The sequence below is a fragment of the Anser brachyrhynchus genome, assembly GCF_964034855.1.
Source record: "Anser brachyrhynchus genome assembly, chromosome: Z".
In the NCBI taxonomy this organism is placed as follows: Eukaryota; Metazoa; Chordata; class Aves; order Anseriformes; family Anatidae; genus Anser; species Anser brachyrhynchus.
The window spans coordinates 25,143,852-25,162,297 of record NC_137697.1 but is presented as its reverse complement, the minus strand read 5'-3'; the positions used below and the strand labels follow the sequence as shown (position 1 = coordinate 25,162,297).

General features: G+C 42.8%; 1 protein-coding gene across 4 annotated transcripts in view; it reads right to left on the bottom strand.

The window, feature by feature from the left end:
* RCL1 (RNA terminal phosphate cyclase like 1) overlaps window positions 1-10,344 on the bottom strand; it is a 35,368-nt gene extending 25,024 nt beyond the window's left edge. For 3 of the 4 annotated variants that reach the window (XR_013943775.1, XR_013943776.1, XM_080574456.1), the window contains exons 1-4: window positions 10,091-10,343; window positions 7,510-7,581; window positions 6,541-6,716; window positions 994-1,068 (exon numbers count right to left, since the gene is read on the bottom strand). Coding sequence is in view for 2 of the 4 variants with exons in the window: in XM_080574456.1 (XP_080430582.1) it covers window positions 994-1,068; window positions 6,541-6,716; window positions 7,510-7,581; window positions 10,091-10,238 (471 nt within the window). In the remaining 2 variants the exon portion in view is untranslated. Of the gene's footprint in view, window positions 1-993; window positions 1,069-6,540; window positions 6,717-7,509; window positions 7,582-10,090 lie in introns of all 4 variants that reach the window. The other variant, XM_080574455.1, reaches the window with a different exon arrangement.
* Window positions 10,345-18,446: the final 8,102 nt, after the last annotated feature.

Below are 18,446 nucleotides of genomic sequence, written 5' to 3'. Positions count from 1 at the left end.
TTTACTAGGGAGACAACACTGGCGTACTACTTGTCTCTAATTGCGAATTTGTACCTCACTGCTGAAGACTGAAGAAAGCATCATTTCTCTGATGCTTGACATGCTTAGGTGAGACCAAAATGAACTCACTCCCACAAAAAGGCCTGGCCATCCCAGGCTGGTCCTACCACCCTAGCCAGGGGTCAGCCCTGGCCCTGGTCATTGGGAACACCCACAGGGACAGGATGGAGAGGGCTGTGGGGATCTGGAGACCAGCAGTGCTGTAGCTTCGCTGGTGCAGGGCCTGATGGTTGCAGCAACACTACAGTGGGGTTCTGGGCCACTGGCAGGGTTAGCGGAGGAACTGGGAGGACATGGTGGAGCATGTAAAGACTGTTAGCACAAGCAGGGCCTTCATACATTTTAAATGAGCGTTCTTAATTTTGAAAGACTATAATTTCCTCTTGAACCTAAAAACCTATTCCTCACTCAGATTTATTGAGCCTGTGAAATGTGTACTCTTTATAGAAAAGTTTATTTACTGTTATTTCCTAAACTGGAAGCAAACATTAATCAACCAAATATGGATCCAGCTCCTCTGCTGGTAAAAAAAAGACTCGATTATTTCTCACTAGCTCTAAGCATGGGACAAAAACAGGTGGAATGAACAATACATTACATTAACTGATGAGGAACAGGAAAGCAAAAAGGCTTCTTAATTTGCAAAAATCTCTAGGAAACAAAGAAGATCACTCATATTTGATATGTTCTCTACCCATAGCCTTCACATGTCTTCTACTACAGACCAGTACTCACTGTGGCTACCATGCTATTTAACACTTACCAAGAAGGAGAGGCAATTTAACGTGTGATGTGACTAGATATCTGCTAGAGAAAGAGCAGCAAGCACTGCCCTTCTCTGCGTATGGTTACGCTGCCCAAAAGCGTACAGTCCCATGAAGCTGTTCAAAGCATCATTTCAACCTGTGCTGGCAAAGAGAAATATTTTCTTACCTTGATTTCCAGACCTTCACCATCAATTCCAAATTTTTTCAGTAGGGGTAGAGCTGTGGCCTTAAGGTTATCAACCTACAAAATATAAAATTTAAAAAGCAGACTCTCTATTGGAAGTTACTTAAGTCAGTAATTTAAAAATCATTGAATTATGAGGTTCCTAACAAGGATGAGGCTTTTCTGTCCTAGGTATTCTAAGGGCAGACACAGGAATGCAGCACAGGTATCAGCTACTCAAACTGGCACGAGATCTCACTACTCACAAAATTTGCCACAGCAAACTATGGAGATGGAATTTCCTATTCTGGATTTCTTCCTCAGTCTGATTTTTATTAGGTTTTGGCTAAAACTGCTCATTTGTTTCTCTGAGCAGTTACCAGTTGTTGATGAACAGTTACCCAAAAAAATGATATTCTTATGACATTGCTAAAAAATTCCTATAGCTAAATCTGTGATGAGAGCAAGAACCTTCATATTTTGGAGGAAGCCCTTTGTTTGCCGGGAGGGACTTCATCCTTTTGTCAAGAGCTTCTCTCCATCTGCTTCTGGGAAACAGAAGCTTCTAGGTAATTCCAGTTGACAAAGGAGAATCTGAAGTGGGTGACAAATCATCCACATACTCCCTTTGAGCCAGGTGCTCACCAAATCTGGGTCTCAGCAGGGTCTTCCTTGCCACTGGTACTTCTGTTTGTTAACTAAGACAACAACTGTCCTTTGTCGTCATCTTTCTTCTGCTGAAACTTTAGTAGCATTGCTGAAGGTGACAAAAATGATTTAGCAGTGCAACAGCAGAAGGAATTACACAAGACAAACAGCTTGGGAGAGATGGGACCAGTACAACATGACCGAAGAGGAACTAGAATTCAGGTGGAGAAGAAAACAGGCACACGGTAGACAGCACTTTGAGTAGTCAGAAAAAAGCACCCTCCTTTCCATGCTTTCAACCAGAATCCACGATCCTTGAATTTCATTCTCTCTGCTTTGCAGACAGTACAAGCCATTGACAAAGTACTAGCATATACCTCATCTACAAGGCTATAAACAACCTGTTAGTGCTGAGTTGCTACAAGTGTATGCTACAGTTCTCGTTTTTCAAATTCTTCTATCCAGCATATTTTGTTTCTCACAGACAGGGATTTGGCGTTGCTTTTAATGGTAGAAAGTATCAACATTTTAATGTCTTCATTAAAAAACAGTCAGAAATTTATTTATATAAGAAATACAAGTTACAGCCCCTTACTACCTTAATCCAGCCTCTTGGTATTATTCATTAATCACACATACTTGACTTTTGGAACAAAACTCTTCACTAACACGCACATGCACACACATGGACACACAGGAATACCACTGTCAGAAGTGATGAAATTTCAATGTGCTTGTCTGGCTCGCCTAAGGTTACACAATATTTATCCCTTTTTCTTCTGAAACAACACGTAACAGTGAAAAAATAAGAGCTTCACCGTGTAGGATATGAAATCCCTTCCCCTCCTCCATATCCACTTTTGTGATTCTAGGGACTGAAGCCTACCTCTGGAGAAAGCCTGTTATGGCAACATTAGGAAGCTGGATCAATTTTGAGTCTGGTTTGTCTGTTTCCAAGATTTTCAAGACTTGCTGTAGTTTTCAATCCTCAGACAAGTTCCAGGCATGATACTTATTGGGTACCAGACAGATACACAGTAAGAGACTGTTCCAAATTTGCAGCCTAAGCAGAGAAGGTAACTGGCAGTGGAAAAGGTTGTTCTGATCAACAGATGAGTCCAAGTTTATGCAGAAGAGGTTAAGTACTTCACTGGAAATGAAGACAGCAGCAGAACTGAGACTAAAAACTCTATTTTCTAGGCTCATGCCTATCACTCAACCATAAAACCATCTTTCAGTTCACCTTGGAGGGAAGTTATTCCATATTCAGAGCAGACAACACATCATCAAGTTTACCATAACAAAGGCTTCAAACAACTGAGGGCATACCTCACCACAAATGCCAGAAAGCTGCAAGTTTCAAGTCCCATTGCTTGTTCACAAACTAGTTGGTGTAAATACAACCCTTTTACCTTTAAGGAAGTCAATGATTAAAAGAAGAAGTCCTCAAAACAGTAAAAGAATCAAATGGTTTGCAGAATCCCTTAACTAGTGCAAAGCTGAAAAAAACACAACCAAACACAAAGAAAAAAAGAAAACAACAGAAAAGAGACCCAACAGCACGTGCTTGTCCCTTTCCTAGGTAGCCATTAGCTGGTCTACATAGCCATTAACACTGCACAGAACAGAATTTATCCCTACCATACAGCACTATGTTTGGTTATAGGGACCTAGACTGTGTGCGTGCACCGGAGTTTAGCAAATTAAAAAAAAAGAGAACACTCAAGTCTGTTGGAAAAACTTTTTTCCCCCTGGAATTACAGACAACTGCTGAATTTTGATTAACACTGAAATTTATTGCTCCCAAGCCAAAACTTCATATGCTAGTCTCATGCCATCATGAAAATCATTTCAACTGAAAGTCCCAAGGCACAGCTATAAAACGCTTCAGCACTTGCAAGCCTGAACATTAAGAACAGTTATTCTAAAACTAGGTTACCACAGCATTGTATTATCTGTCCGAATAAAACACAACACATAGAGAAGGAAAAGAAACTAAGACAGTGATGAGTTGCACGGCACCTCCATTCCCTTCAAAAAGGCACTTAACAGACGCTGGGGGGGGGTATGGGGGGGTATGTCTTTGTAAAGAGAAACCCAAAACTATAACACCTCTGCATGCCAGTCCCATGCATGACTGGCCCCATAAGCTATTCAGGGTTAGGTCCCACCAGTGGTTGTGTAGAAATACACAGTGCATGATGCAAACATAGGCTTCCAGTCAATGGTTAGGCTAGTGTTCTGAAGCCACATGGAGATCTCTTCCTGACAAATGCAAGCAAAGCATTATTTCATTTTCCTCTCATTTAGGATGCAACACACACACACATTATCATCACTATGGTCCAAACTGGCTAAAGTGCACATTCCCCTGCATTTCAGAGGCCATGCTATCCCTCCAATTACTGCTTGCAGAGTTATCCCTAATGGTGCCAGCTGTGAAAGAGCTTTTCATTGCAACCCACTGGTGGGCTATTAGTATATGTAAACAAACACATAGTCGATTTATACCCCAGGAACTCTGCCTGAACCATGCCTCACTGAACTCAGCTGAAGGCTTTCTTTCCACTAGCCATCCTTTAGAAACACCCTCTCTTGCCTGGTCCACTTCTACTCCCTGCAGCAGGAGATCTACTGTGATCCCTCTGTCTGTCCTCCCAACCAGAGGGTGTCCGGCAAAGAGCAAGCTCAAACTCACAGCACAGCAATTGTATCCAACATATATGCGAGGCTGTCTTCACAGATGTAAAAGCTGCAAGCTCAGTGCTGACAGATTTCAGAATGCCCACTGGGTCAACCTACTTGCTCACTGCTACCATGAGGGAGAAGTCCCACTTCTATGGCTCCCTCTGTGTTCCTGCTACTTAACTTAGGGATGCTTTCACTCATGGAAGGATATTTCCTGCAGACTTCACCTAGCTCCAAAATAAAGATACATGTTTAAGAACATGATATTCCTCTTAGAAACTAAGCTAAACTTGGAGAAAAGCAAAACAAAACAACAACAACAAAAAAAACCAAACAACAACTTGCAATAAATATAAGCAGATACTTGCTTATTGTAGCTACTAACTTGAGATTGAGAGGTTTTTACATGAAGAGCACCAGGCAAAACTCCTTGAATATTTTAAACGACCCACAAGTATTCACTGTGGTTTTCTTTTCCTTCTTCCCTTTGGACAGTCAGAAAGTGTGTAGATGGATAGACAAATCTGAGCATCCCTTTTGGGGCATGCATAAATAATAAATTTTCACCCAGCTGCTAAGCATCTTCTGCTTACTGAACAATGAGAAGACAAATCAATTTAAAACCGAGTTTCCTGAGCACAAAAATCATTTAAGACAGCACTTGAAATTGTGCTTTTAGTTTCAGCAACTTGCAGAGGCATGTGCTGTACAAAGTATCTTGTAAAACTCCTCAAAGTTGTTGATCAACGTTGTTTAACCCAATAGGCAGCTAAGTACCACATAGCCTTTTGGTGTCTCTCCCCCTGAGGGAGGCAAGGGAGTAATCAGAAAAAGAAGTAAAGCCATTTAATAGGACAGAAGAGGAAATAAAGGAAAAACGACGACAACAACAAAGGAATACATGAAACAAGTGATGCACAATGCAATTGCTCACTACCTGCTGACCGAGGCCCAGCCAGTCCCCAGACAAGAGTTAAATTCCAAAATCAAGATTCAGCTGCTTAGGTAAGTGTCCAAACTGACTTGAAAACAACATTCAGGTTGGACTAGTCTTCCTCTCTAAATTCTTCAATAAAAAAAAGTCTCCCTTGTGGTGAAAAAGATGCAGTCAGCCAAAAAAGACAACTTTGATTCTTATTGCCTACTATTTCTATGACATTTTTAATAATGGTGACTGAAAGATTAGAGAGCATGCTTCCCTTTTTATTTTGTTTTTGATTTATTTTTTAAACAGCACTTCAATTATCCTTTGGCTCGTGGGTGTTTCACAGAGCCACAGGTGAGAGAACACAGTTTGTAAAGTGACAAGATAAATGCAGTTGAAAAGCCCTAAATAATAGCAGGACTCAGAGGCTTGTGAAATATCTGCAATTATATTTAAACAGTTTAAAATGATTACAAATACTGTTAAGTTTTCTGATTACAGTGTTCCCCTCATCTACTCAGAGGAAAATAGGCTCTAGTTGGCATTTGAAAGGAAAAAAAAAAAAAAGGAGTGCTGTTCTCTAAAAGCCATTACGAAAAAAAACAACCAACATAACCCATAACCATTACCTCAGTGTTTTAATCCCATGATCCCCATAGATAATTCTTGTAACAAGACTATTTAAACAAAGGACTGTAAACCATCAGTAACAAATCAAAGCAAACACCCCATAGTTATTTGATCTACTTATGCCATTTAGCTTCTTTCTGAAGAATCAAGACAATTACATGCAGTATTTTCGCTACTTTCATTTGTTACTGCCATGTGACTTTTAACAGAAAGAAGGCTCCACAGCGGCATAATTACAGCTATATCCAGCATCTATCAGGAGAGGAAGATTCCTTCTGTCACATTCAAATTTCATAGATAATTTCTTCTTCTTCTTACAGTAAATGCGTGAGTGGGGTGGGAGAAACAACGCATCTAACTTCTAAGAGAACTGGAGAAGTAAACCAGTGGAAGGTCCTCACATCACACTTACAGTTTCCAAATGAGATAACAGAAGCAGTAGAAAAGCAAAACTCCAAAGGTAGATTACCAAATGCAATTTAGAAAGATCAAAGGGAACAGTTCAGTAATGTTTGATTCAGAAAGCTTGCTGACAGATGCAGTAATACCAAATACTTCTTGATATGAAAGATGACAGAAACACAGTATATTTCAGAGATTTCTTCCTGAACTTTGTTTAGAAGAAAAAAAATCTCTGGTACTTAAATTTTATTACTTACCGAAGGATCTACTTGATCATTTGTTACTCCCCTCAAGACAATCTTCAGTGGATGTTTCATGAAAGGTGCCAAGCAGAGCAAACTTTCCAGGTAGTAGCCAATACTGCGACTGGGGCTGCAGTCATGTTCTAATGAGCCCCCATACAGAAGACCAGGCTGATAATATAAGGTAGTACCTGGGGAGGAGGCCAAGGGGGAATCAAATTAGAGTGCTGGCAGCACACTAGCCATTACTGCAGCAAAAAGACACTTTGCAACAATGTGAACCAGCACACTGGGAACAGAAGAATTTATACAAAATGGGCAGCACTTCCACCACCACCGCTTCTGTGTCTACGTTTAATAAATGGGTCGAGGCAGATGACTGCCCATTTATCTTGCACATCATTTCTCCTGCTTTCCCTTCCTCCCCCCATATCAAGAACCTCTCAACAATTGCCAGAATGCTGAAACAAGCAACTAGCATCCTCCACAGAAACTAAATCTTCAACAGACTTGAGACATTGCTGTCTCAGCATATCTAGTGGTATGCCATCTGCTTTACTGACCAACAAGCCTTAAAATCCCCTGTAACACAGAGAGGACAAGAACCAGCTGAGATTTCTACATGGGATGCTTCTCACTCAAACCAACTCCTCTCTGAGCATGTCTGGGCAAGTACAAACTTTGCCTTGTACAAAACCCCACTCTGGTTCAGAGAGACCTTCCACCACTAGGAGATCCCACATACCAAACAAACATCAGTCTTCAACTTGAGCAATACAGTTTCCTTATTGCACTGCACTGTGGTGGAGCACTGATGTTCTTGTGTGCAATCTATTAGCATAAAGCTTCTCTCCTTGGTTATTACTAATCTACTCAGTCAATGCTATCTAAACACTTACCTGTCAAGCTGTAGCTTTTAATTCAATGAAGCAAGTGATACAGTCTGGAAGACTGGAACAGAGTAAGAAGAGAAAAAGGTCTCACCTGTTTGGTTTATCTCAATCCTAGAGCCATTGGTCACTTTGTCAATGAGGCGAATAAAACTTGCTTCAAAGTCTGAGGAGTAGAACAAAGAAAGAATTTTAAAGTTACTTAAAATTTACTCCTGAAAACAGTAAAAAAGGTCACAGGAAAAATATGTGTTGATGACTCTCCCTTGAAGGCAGTAAGGCTACTCTTTACTCTTCAACTTGTAGTTTAATTTCACCACATGAGAAAAGGCAGTTCACATGAGAACAAAGGCATTCATTTGACTCTTAATGCTTACAGATGTCTCAAATCAACTCAGATGCACTTAGAGATAACTGCTGGATTATCCACATAGCTCTCCCCTGCACACAGCAAAGGGAGAGCAAGTGATGAAAGTTGGTATATTTGATCATAGTGGTCTAAAGGATCACTCAAGTCCAGGATAAAGCCTTTGACAATTTACATTTTGCTCAATACAAAAGTCACTTTTGCATATATGCAAAAATCCTAGCCAGCAGGACCCTGTGTAGTTAAGTACCACAAGCTAATCACAGCTTCCCATTACCCTCTGCAAAGTCTTAACGAAGCTGTTGTTCAGTTGTGAAGTGCTACAGCCACACAGCTGTTCCACAAACACAGTCACCACCGGCTATCTGCAGATCTCATAGTTTTTCATTTCCAAAATTATCAACAACATAAGTAAGACTAGAGAAACACAAGTCTCCCCATCACATCGCTTTGGCTTAACATGCGCCCTAGAGCAGCTTACTCAGCTAATTACTCAGTTTCTCCTGTTTGTGTGGAATCCTGCTCACAGATGTGGGAAAGAACAAGCACATATATTAAAAAAGCGGCAATAGTCTCATTCTTAGGGATCCCAGGTTGGTATAGACTTGGCACAAAAGACAACAAAATTTACGCAGAGTTCAAAAATCAGTTAGTTTTAAGACCAAATACACCTGCATAACGGTCAGTAAGTTGTAGTTTTATTGCTAAGGAAGTTCTATCTCACTTCTTAGACAATACTCTGATTTTTCTTCCCATGTAAGCTTTTAGGATGCAACGAATATTTAAACAAAAGAGCTATTTGCAGACATTACAGTTTGTTAATATTTGCATAATACTGTTGATGCACTAGTCACACAATGCTGGTTCTGCTCTCTGTCATGATAATTTCTAAACTCATAGTTTGTATGACAGCAGTGGGACCTCTCCCAGCACAAAAGTGCATCCTTGTGAACACATTTCCCTCTTGGAATGCAAACTCATAGAGAAGTTTTCACTGCAAATGCTCTGGTCATGAAAAGCTGAGAGAACTGCACGTTGAAGTACCAACATAAATCAGCGTTTGTTGCTCTTTTTCTGTTATGGTCATAGCTTACATTTTAGTCCATGCTTGGAAAAGGACCTCCTATAAATTTAGCAAAAATCACAAAATTCATCACCAAACTTTTTGTGGTAGTAATAAATACTTTGGCTCTTAGTATATGTTAAGTCAAGTGCATACGAATATTCTGACAGCTTCAGAGGAGGATCTTTAGCTGTGAACCGACCTTATCGCTCTCTACAGTTACCTTAAAGGAGGCTGTAGAGAGGTGGGGGTTGGTCTGTTCTCCTACGTGCCTGGTGACAGGACGAGGGGGAATGGGCGAAAGTTGCGACAGGGGAGTTTTAGGTTGGATGTTAGGAAGTACTTCTTTACCGAAAGGGTTATTAAGCATTGGAACGGGCTGCCCAGGGAGGTGGTGGAGTCACCATCCCTGGAGGTCTTTAAAAGACGCTTAGATGTAGAGCTTAGGGATATGGTTTAGTGGAGTACTTAGTGTTAGGTCGGAGGTTGGACTCGATGATCTTGAGGTCTCTTCCAACCTAGAAATCTGTGATACTGTGAAGCATCCTCAGAAGGCAGAGCTGCATCAATGTTCTCACCCATTCTGAACCTCGCACTTTACCTAAAATTGAACTGAGTGGCGACAGCCAGCCCTCCTGCTTCTGCCACCACTGCGAGCTTTCAACGGGTATGACGTGTTGGTGACTGTCCCGCTCACTGCAAGCGCTGCACCCCGCACCTGGCTGGCACCATCAACCCACAGACACGGGTCCACGCGCACACCAACACGCGCACACCAACACGCGCACACCAACACGCGCACACACCAGCGACCAAAGCCCACGCTCAAAGGCAGCTTTTTACACCCGTACACGCCTCGGTACCCGTCACACCGCCCGGGCGCATTCAGCGTAGGGGTGACGGGGATACCGAGGGACAGAGGACGAAGCGCAGCTCCCTGTGCAAGGCTTCCCTCGGAGGGATCCACGTGGTCGGAGCCAAGCGCCTTCCCTTCCTTTCCCATTCTCCTTCCCCCCCCTTCCTTTCCCTTCACCTCCCTTCCCTTCCCTTTCCCCGCCGCCTGCCGCCCTCGGGCACGAGCCCCCTGAAGCCCAGCTCCCTGCGGCCACCGCAGCCACGTCGCCACCTCCGGCACCCCCCGACGGGTCCCGGGCACGCCGCGGCCGCCTGCTTTCGGCCTCCGTGCGCTCCGGCGGCGGGACGGGGAAAGCCAGGACCCCCCCCCCGCCCTGCCCCGGGGCTCACCGCGGAGCCCGGGGTCCTCCTCCCGGGCGCGGATCTTGCGGATCTTCAGCGGCCGCCCGCTGAGCGTGGCGAGCACCAGGCGCTGCCGCAGGAAGTTGCAGCCCGCGTAGCTGAGGCACTGCGAGGAGGAGCCGCCGCCGCCCGCCATGCCGCGCCCCGCCGGTGCCGGTGCCGGTGCCGGTGCCGGTGCCGCGGATCCCGCCGCGCCCACGTGGTTGGGAACAGGAAGCGCGGGGACAGCGGGGAGTCAAAGGGCGAGGGGCGGGGCGGCGGCGGCCGCTGGGCGGGGGCCGTGAGGGGGCAGCCGTCGGGGCGGGGCGGGGGCTGAGGGGGCCTCGTTCCGCCCCGGCCGTGGCTTGGTTCGCTGGAGCTCGGCCCCCGCGTTCCTTAACTGGGGTTCGGCTCTGCCCCCTGTGGGGCGCCTCAGGTCCTGCGCGCCGGCGGACGAGCCGCCAAACCCCGATGAAACGCGGGGTACCGGGGTCCTCTCCCTAGATGAAGGAGGATCAGTTGCTGGGAACACGTTCTTGCAGACTTACTTACTTACTTACTTATTTATTCCCCCCCCGGTAATTTATCACTGTCTCTCCTAAGGAAAACTAATCAAAAAGCAGGGTCTGATTTCCAATCTTCTGGTCGTGCCATTCCCTTAAATACAGTGGTAGAGACCGGCTGTCGTAAAACAGGAATCTGAGTAAAGCTTTACTTAGCTGTAGTGAGTGTTTTAGAAATCTGTGTTTTAAGAGAAGCATGCGTTACAGCGAGGGTGACAGAGTTAATTGCTGGGCTATGTTTATGTGTACAGGGAAGAAAGCTCCTTGTGTTAAGCAAAAAGCGAAAAAGAGCAAGAGTGATCTGACAGAATATCCCAAGCTGGAAAGGACCCAAAAGACAGTATTTTCCGAAGATACGTTCTGTGTCTCCCTCCCCTGCATGAACTCGTGTCTGATCTCGCTCCTGAGTAAATGCAATCTATGTATTGCTGTGGATGAGGTCAGATTGTTGCCAGTGAGCAGCGGGATCCGAGCTGCTCTGCAAGCGGGGATGAACCAGGAGCCATGGGTGCACAGCCTGCACCGTGCCCTCACTGAACAGGGCACCATGGTGCAGCATTTGAGCACGGTGGGCAGCACAGGGCACTGGGTCCATTGACAGTCCCAGCATAACCTGTCAGATGTAGGATCCATCTAGCAGATCCAGTTGCAAAGAAGATGGGCTAGAGATAAAGCTGCACCATAACTCTGAGGAGATAGGACACGACTGGCGTCCTGCTAGGATATGGGACTGGAGGTAGTTAAATCTACAATGTACTTTAGGCAAGGATCTAAAGCTCAGACTTGAGCTTAACTGGAGCTCCCAGGCCTGTAGGCAGAGACTACTGGTGAAGATGCTGAGAGCAATTAACACCTGTCTGTGCATGTAGGATCCCAACAATCGTCCTCAACATCTGAAGTGAGAAATGCAGGCCCTAGGAAGCAATTCTGCTTCTGATTTTCTTGCGTGCAGTCCTTGCACAAAGTCAAGGTCTTCTCTCTTGCTACTGCTCCCCCACCAGCAAGGAGGCTGGGTGTCTGCAAGAGGTTGGGAGGGGACAGCCAGGACAGCTGACCCCAAATAACCAAAGGGTTGTTTCATACCATATGACATCGTGCTCAGCAATAAAAATTGGGAGGAGAAAGAAGGGGCGTTTGGAGTTGTGGTGTTTCTCTTCCCAAGTTACCATTACATGTAATGAAGACCTACTTCCCTAGAACACGGATGAACATCTGCTGATGGGAAGCAGTAAATGGGTTTCTTATTTTGCTTTGCTTGCATGCACAGCTTTTGCTTTATCTATCAAACTGTCTTTATCTCAATTTGCAGTTTTTCTCACTTTTACCTTTCCAGTTCTTTTCTCTATCGCACTGGGCAGGGAGGAAGTAAGTAAATGTGTGGTGTCTAGCTGCTTTACCAGGGTTAACACAGAACAGTATGGAAATAGCATTGCAGTTACTTGTCTGCAGAATTTCAGTTGTGAAATGAACAATTTTATATGGTTAAACTTGGATTATTACTGAATCTTGCAGTAAACATGCATCCCAAATCATAGACTTGTTCCTGAATGAACATGATGCGATAATTTTAAATTGGTGTCTTCTATATTTTAACATTCAGATATATGCCTTTTTCTACTTTTAAGCCTGCAAATGTTTTTTATACATCTTCATTTATTTTTTTGTGCTTTCACAGAGTCACAGAATGATTGATGTTGGAAGAGACCTCTGGAGGTTATCTGGTCCAAGCCCCCTGCTCAAGCAGGGACACCTAGAGCCGATTGCCCAGGACTGTGTCCAGATGGCTTTTGAAGGTCTCCAAGGACAGAGACTCCACAACCTCTCTGGGCAACCTGTGCCAGTGCTCCATCACCCACACTGTAAAGTGTTTTGTGATGTTCAGATGGAGCCTCTTGAATTCTGGTTTGTGGCCACTGCCTCTTGTCCTGACACTGCACACCACTGAGAAGAGCCTGACTCTGTCCTCTTTGCACCCTCGCTTCACGTAATTGAAGAAATTGATGAGATCCCCCTGAGCCTCCCTGAGCCCTGATCCCCCCTTCTCTTCTCTGAGCTAAAGAGTCCCAGCTCTCTCAACGTTTCCTCACAGGAGGGGTTCTCCAGTCTTCCTATGTTGAAAATACAGTCATTCTGACAGTCTTAAAACCTCTGGCTAAAGCACGTTGTTCAAAGCTGGAGTGCTAGTTAAAAACAAATAAAGAGAAACCCAAGATGCATTTGTCATTTTGAAGAGGCTATCGGAAAAAGTCAATTGCTTGTAGTAATAAAAGTTCTCATCTTTCTGTAAGCTCAAAGTGGAGTTTTTGTATCAGCACTTTAACATCATTTTGATTTATTTATTTTTAATCCTCCATTCCAAAATATTGCTATCCAGGTCAAGAGATCTGAGGAGTTTACAATCAAATATTATTATTTATAAAGATGAAATCTGTTTCAAGTAAATCTGTACTATATAGATGATGGCCTATTTTTCTATAATAATCATGCTTCTCAGACATTTTTTCTTCCTTGATGTGCCTTAAAGTGCTGATTATTTCACTATCTACGGTATCTTCTCCCGCTCCTCATGAATTGTCTCTATAAGGAGTGAAGAATGACTGTAACTTGGATTGTTGTACAGAAACTGTTTATTCTTTTTGATAGCTATCACCTTCCAAAAACAAATTACAGCTTCTTTGAAAGGAGTTGTAACAGAAAGGAAAAGCCCGTCATTATATCAAACAAACTCTGTTAAGAGAGGTTAACAGTGAGAGGGTTGACAGTTCAGAAAACAAGCACCTAACACGGTACTTTAATCTTGGTGTAGATTTGAAAGGCAAGAATATAAGGCAGTATATATTATACCCTGTAGGTACTCTTCTTTAAGTTCAGTTCATTTTAATTTGATTGGTGTGACATCAAAAGTTTAAATCAGTTGTTCAACTGTCTGGATAGCTGTTTTGTGAAATAAGTAGTAAATTATGCTAGCTGTAAAGCATATTAAATAAACATTTGAGAATTTGGGGAGAGCTGTATGTAGGAATTTTTGTCAAAATGTTTAAAATTGTCGCATTGTAAGAGAGGAATACTGTAACTACAGTTTTTGAGATTCTTTGTACAAAAATAGTTGTATACTGGTGCAAATTGTATAAACTATGGTTATGTGCATCTGCACGTATATAGTGACCATTGCTGTTTGGTCTTTAGAGGAACACCTGAGTAATGTGGCCTCAGGTACTTACAATAGTAAACTCTGGGGAAGTAAAAAGGAAGAAAATCTCAGTCAGCAGAAGATTCATGATTTATGAAAACACTTACTCTTAGAAAGAAGAATGGGCCATGGTTTGTCTTGAACTTGGATATGCTCAAGATTAAGTCATTTACCTGAGATTTAAGTGTAAAGTGTAAGCAAATTTCCCCAAAATGTAAGTGGATGATCCTGGAGGATCTTTGTAATTCCCAGCCTGAAGTACTAAATTGTCTTGATTTTCTTCAGCCCTATAATAAGCTTATGAAAATATTCCTTCTAAAAGGACTAAATTGTATAGTTTTGAAAGTTCTTGGAAAAATACCACTCTTACTAAACTCCCAGTTTCAAGAGCATAGGAGTCAGAGGTATGCTTTTCATGTAGTTGACGGTCACTAATTATTCCTTATATTCTGTGAGTTGTTACAGATTGAAATAATAAGGTGTTATTTAAAGGACTTGGGGTCTGTCTATGTGTGTATTTTGCAAGTTAATAGGTAAGCCTTCAGAAGCATCTCATTCAGACTTGTTTTTACTGACTGTGTTATACTTCTAGGGTGAATATGTCATACCAGCTAGAATTCCTCCTGTAACTGTAGCTTTTTTTTCTTAAAGCCCCTGAATCGCGGAGCAGTCTAATTCAAATCAAGGCATTAAAGCAGAGAAGGTCATAACTGTTGTTCTGAAAAACTATATTTGAAAAGATGTAAAGCACTTTGAAATGCGGTAAAGTTTTCCTCTCTCTACAAGTATCTGAGTTTGTCTTAACACTGTACTTCTGTATCACTTTTACAACAAACCTCTAGAATGATGTTGGATACAAAGTGCTGTGAGTTATCACTGGCTCTGACTTTCTCTGCCAAGAAGGTTGTTATTGCAGTCTGAGTTTAGGGAGCCGAAACTGATATGATGGTGAGAACTGGAGGTCCAGCCAGCTAGGGAAACAGCCCTAGCCTGTAAAGAGAGAGCTTCAGTTGTGTAGACAGCCTTCTGGGCTCCACAGCAGGATTGCTCAACAGAAAGGAACACAGCCTTGTCAGCACTACCGACTTTGGCAGCACATTCTGCCTTTTGATTTGGGTGGTGATTACCAATATCCAGATATTTGATAGCCCAGGCCATCTAGAAGTATTAGAAATGGACAGTAAATCTGCACAGGTGAACACACCACTGCTGACCTACATGTGAAGCTCAATTACACATGAAAAATGTAATGCTGTGTATCCAGAATGCCTGTCCTACAGTTTGGCTACCCAATGTACAAGTACAGGTACTAGTGCCCATCACACACTTCTCAGTGGAGAAAGCCTTTGCCACTTTTTGAGCTACTTGGATACCTGTGTCTAAACAATAATGTTTGGTGCAGCTCTAGTATATTTAGGCAGGGCTTACTATGTACAAGTTACTCCTGGTATCTGGGATACTTACTTAACCAAGTCTTTAACATGTGTTATAGTTGTCATAGAATAATGTTCTTCGGCTGATTTGAGAATGGCTGCCACATACCCTTCCTTATGTTTGCTGTATCAGCAGCACAGTTCAGGGAGCTGTGGTGGATGAAGACTGCCCTTTGTTTTGGTGAGTTAGTTTTCATTGGAATCAGGTTCTTGGACAAGCTTTCCATGACCTAGTGGTTCCAGAAGGGGAGTAGAGATGCACTGATGTGGTTAGGAAGCAGGGTGGGATTTAGTGGTATAAAATGTTGTGGAACAACACCTGAAGAACTGGGATTAAAGCAATTGAAATAAATACTTTACGCCTGCCTGCATGTACCTTCTGTGAAGTTCAGTGTGCTTTGTGATTTTCCTGTGTAGACATAACTTCAGACTGTGTTTCACAACATGAAGTGTTGGATGGTGTTGCTAGATAAAGGAGGCCCTGGTGCCACATCCTCCCCATCTTCCCATCACAGCTATTTCTTGAACCAATTTAAAAACTCAGTCATGAAACTGACCTACTCTGAAGTGGAGAAGGAGTACAAAGAAGTTAACCTAGTGTTCAGGCTGATCTTTTCATACTGAAGCCGTGTGCTAAAGGTAACTCCTACCAGTCTGTTTCTCCTGTTCTCACTTCCTCTTGCCTTGTCTTTTGCTGAGGATACAGTTAAAGCATCTAGATAGACAAATACTGATGCTGAAGACAATGTACCTATCCTTTACCCAGCTTGCTGCTCCCATCTTTCTCTTTTGTTTGTTCTGATTCTTATTTTTCGCATTCTTTCAAGAAAAATTTGATTTTTTTTTTTTTTCACAAGATAAACTCATCAGCTGATCAGGTGAGTACCAAATTTGTCATAGGACAGAGCAACCACTTTTCTCATGACCTATTTGACTAGGGCACCTGATCTCATTAAGCACATTTGCTTTCTGTTTTCACTGGCTACAGTTGAAATGCAGTTGAAATGTAGTTGAAATGTTAACCCTGAAAAAATTTAGCCCCAAAGTCCTTTGTGTTCTTCCTGTATTTTGTCAACAATTATTTTGAAGACATTTTGAAAGCTGAAGAGTTCCCTGTTTGGAAATCATTGCTTTATTTTGCCTGAGGTATAGGGAGTGAATAGTTAAGGAAATCTATGGTTTATCTCTTGCCTGAACGGCTAGATAAGATAGTGGCTTCCTCACTCTGTGTATGTGGGAAGCTTTTATGTAAGTGATACAGTGGCTACTCAATTTGCAGGCTGTCAAGCAAATTAATGATAAAGAATATTCTATCATAATTTTGATTTCCTGCCTTGCACTTAAGAAAACCAAAATTGAATTTTACCTTCTGAATTCCTGCATTCTGGGAAAGATGATTTTGGGTCCATTTCTAATCTGTAAAAAGCTGGTGAGGCAAACAAGTAAATTACAGAGAATTACTTAATATTTGAAAATTCAAACTTAACCTAGATGAGTACTTGCTGTTAACATAGTGCCTGGACACGTCAAAAAAACTGTTTCTGATAGAGCTTGGAAAACAGCTGTGAAACATTACATTCCTATTGGCAGTCTTTGTAAGAGAGAGGTTCATAGAGGAATAGGTGAAATATCTGTTTCCTTGATTTAGATTATGATGTCAAATATTTAGAAGTAACTTCAAGATCTGAAAATAGAAAAAGAACAATCAAGGCTTACAGATGTAACAAAGTATCTTCAGCATTTGAAAAAAGAAGGGTTGGATTTACATTCAAGTCTGACTTGAAATTACTTTTTGGTACTAACTTAAGCTATCAAATCTGCATTCCGGGCTTTTTTGAAAACTCTGCAAAGCTTTGCCATGTTATCTCTTGAATTCATCAAGATCAGCTCCCTGCTTAGTTGCCGTAATCATGGCTCTTAACACAGCTGGGAGTAGATTCTTCACTTGCATCACTGCATCTAGAATTGAATTTTTCCTCACAGCAATCTCCATTTTAGTGTTGGGCCCTTCTTTTCCAAAGGATCTACTTACTAATGTCTGGTAATCTACTGCACAAATCTGTTGAATTGTTGGAATCATAACAACAAAGCACACCAGGAGCAGTGCTAAGAGGGTGTGGAATTACAAAAAAACCTGTTACATAGTCAAGAGAAGGATGTTAACACTCACCATCCTCACAGCTTAGTAGTGGCCATGTAGGAGGAGCTTTGATCACAGGTCAGCTGTCATGAAACCAGGATGATCCAACTTTATGTGCTCTAAATAGTTGACTAAAAAGTGATTTGGAACTATGGTTAGATTTTTCAAAACCATGACCAGGTAGCATTGATCCTCTTTATGTGTGATGCTTTTGAAGGCAGAGAACTGAAAATGTGATAGAATCTGCAAGGAAGAGTCACAGAATTGTTAAGGTTGGAAAAGACATCCAAGATCATCTGGTCCAACCATCCCCCTACCACCAATGTCACTCACTTAACCATGTCCCTAACCACCACGTCCAACCTTTTCTTAAACATCCCCAGGGACAATGACTCCACCACCTCCCTGGGCAACCCGTTTCAATTCCTGACTACCCTTTCTGAGAAGAAATGTCTCCTAATTTCCAACCTAAATCTCCCCTGGTGCAATTTAAGGCCATTCCCTCTAGTCCTGTCACTAGTTACCTGCAAGAAGAGGCCGACCCCCAGCTCCCTACACGTTCCTTTCAGGTAGCTGTCGAGAGCAATGAGGTCTCCCTTGAGCCTCCTCTTCTCCAGACTAAACAACCCCAGTTCCCTCAGCCGCTCCTCACAGGACTTGTGTTCCAGGCCCTTCACCACCTTCATAGCCCTTCTCTGGACACGGTCCAGGGTCTCAATGTCCTTCTGGTACTGAGGGGCCCAAAGCTGAACAAAGTACTCGAGGTGCAGCCTCACCAGAGCTGAGTACAGGGGGACAATCACCTCCCTGGTCCTGCTGGCTACACTATTCCTGATACATGCCAGGACGCCGTTGGCCTTCTTGGCCACCTGGTAAGTCATTTAGGAGTAGACTTTTTCTTCACTTATATTTCCTCACCAAATAATGCACAATTTTAGACGTTTTAAGTGGACTGGAGAGCGCGCGGCGCAACTGCAGCTCTGATAAAAGGATGTAAGCAAGGCAAGGAGCCGCTACTCAGTGAGTACAGCGCTCCCAG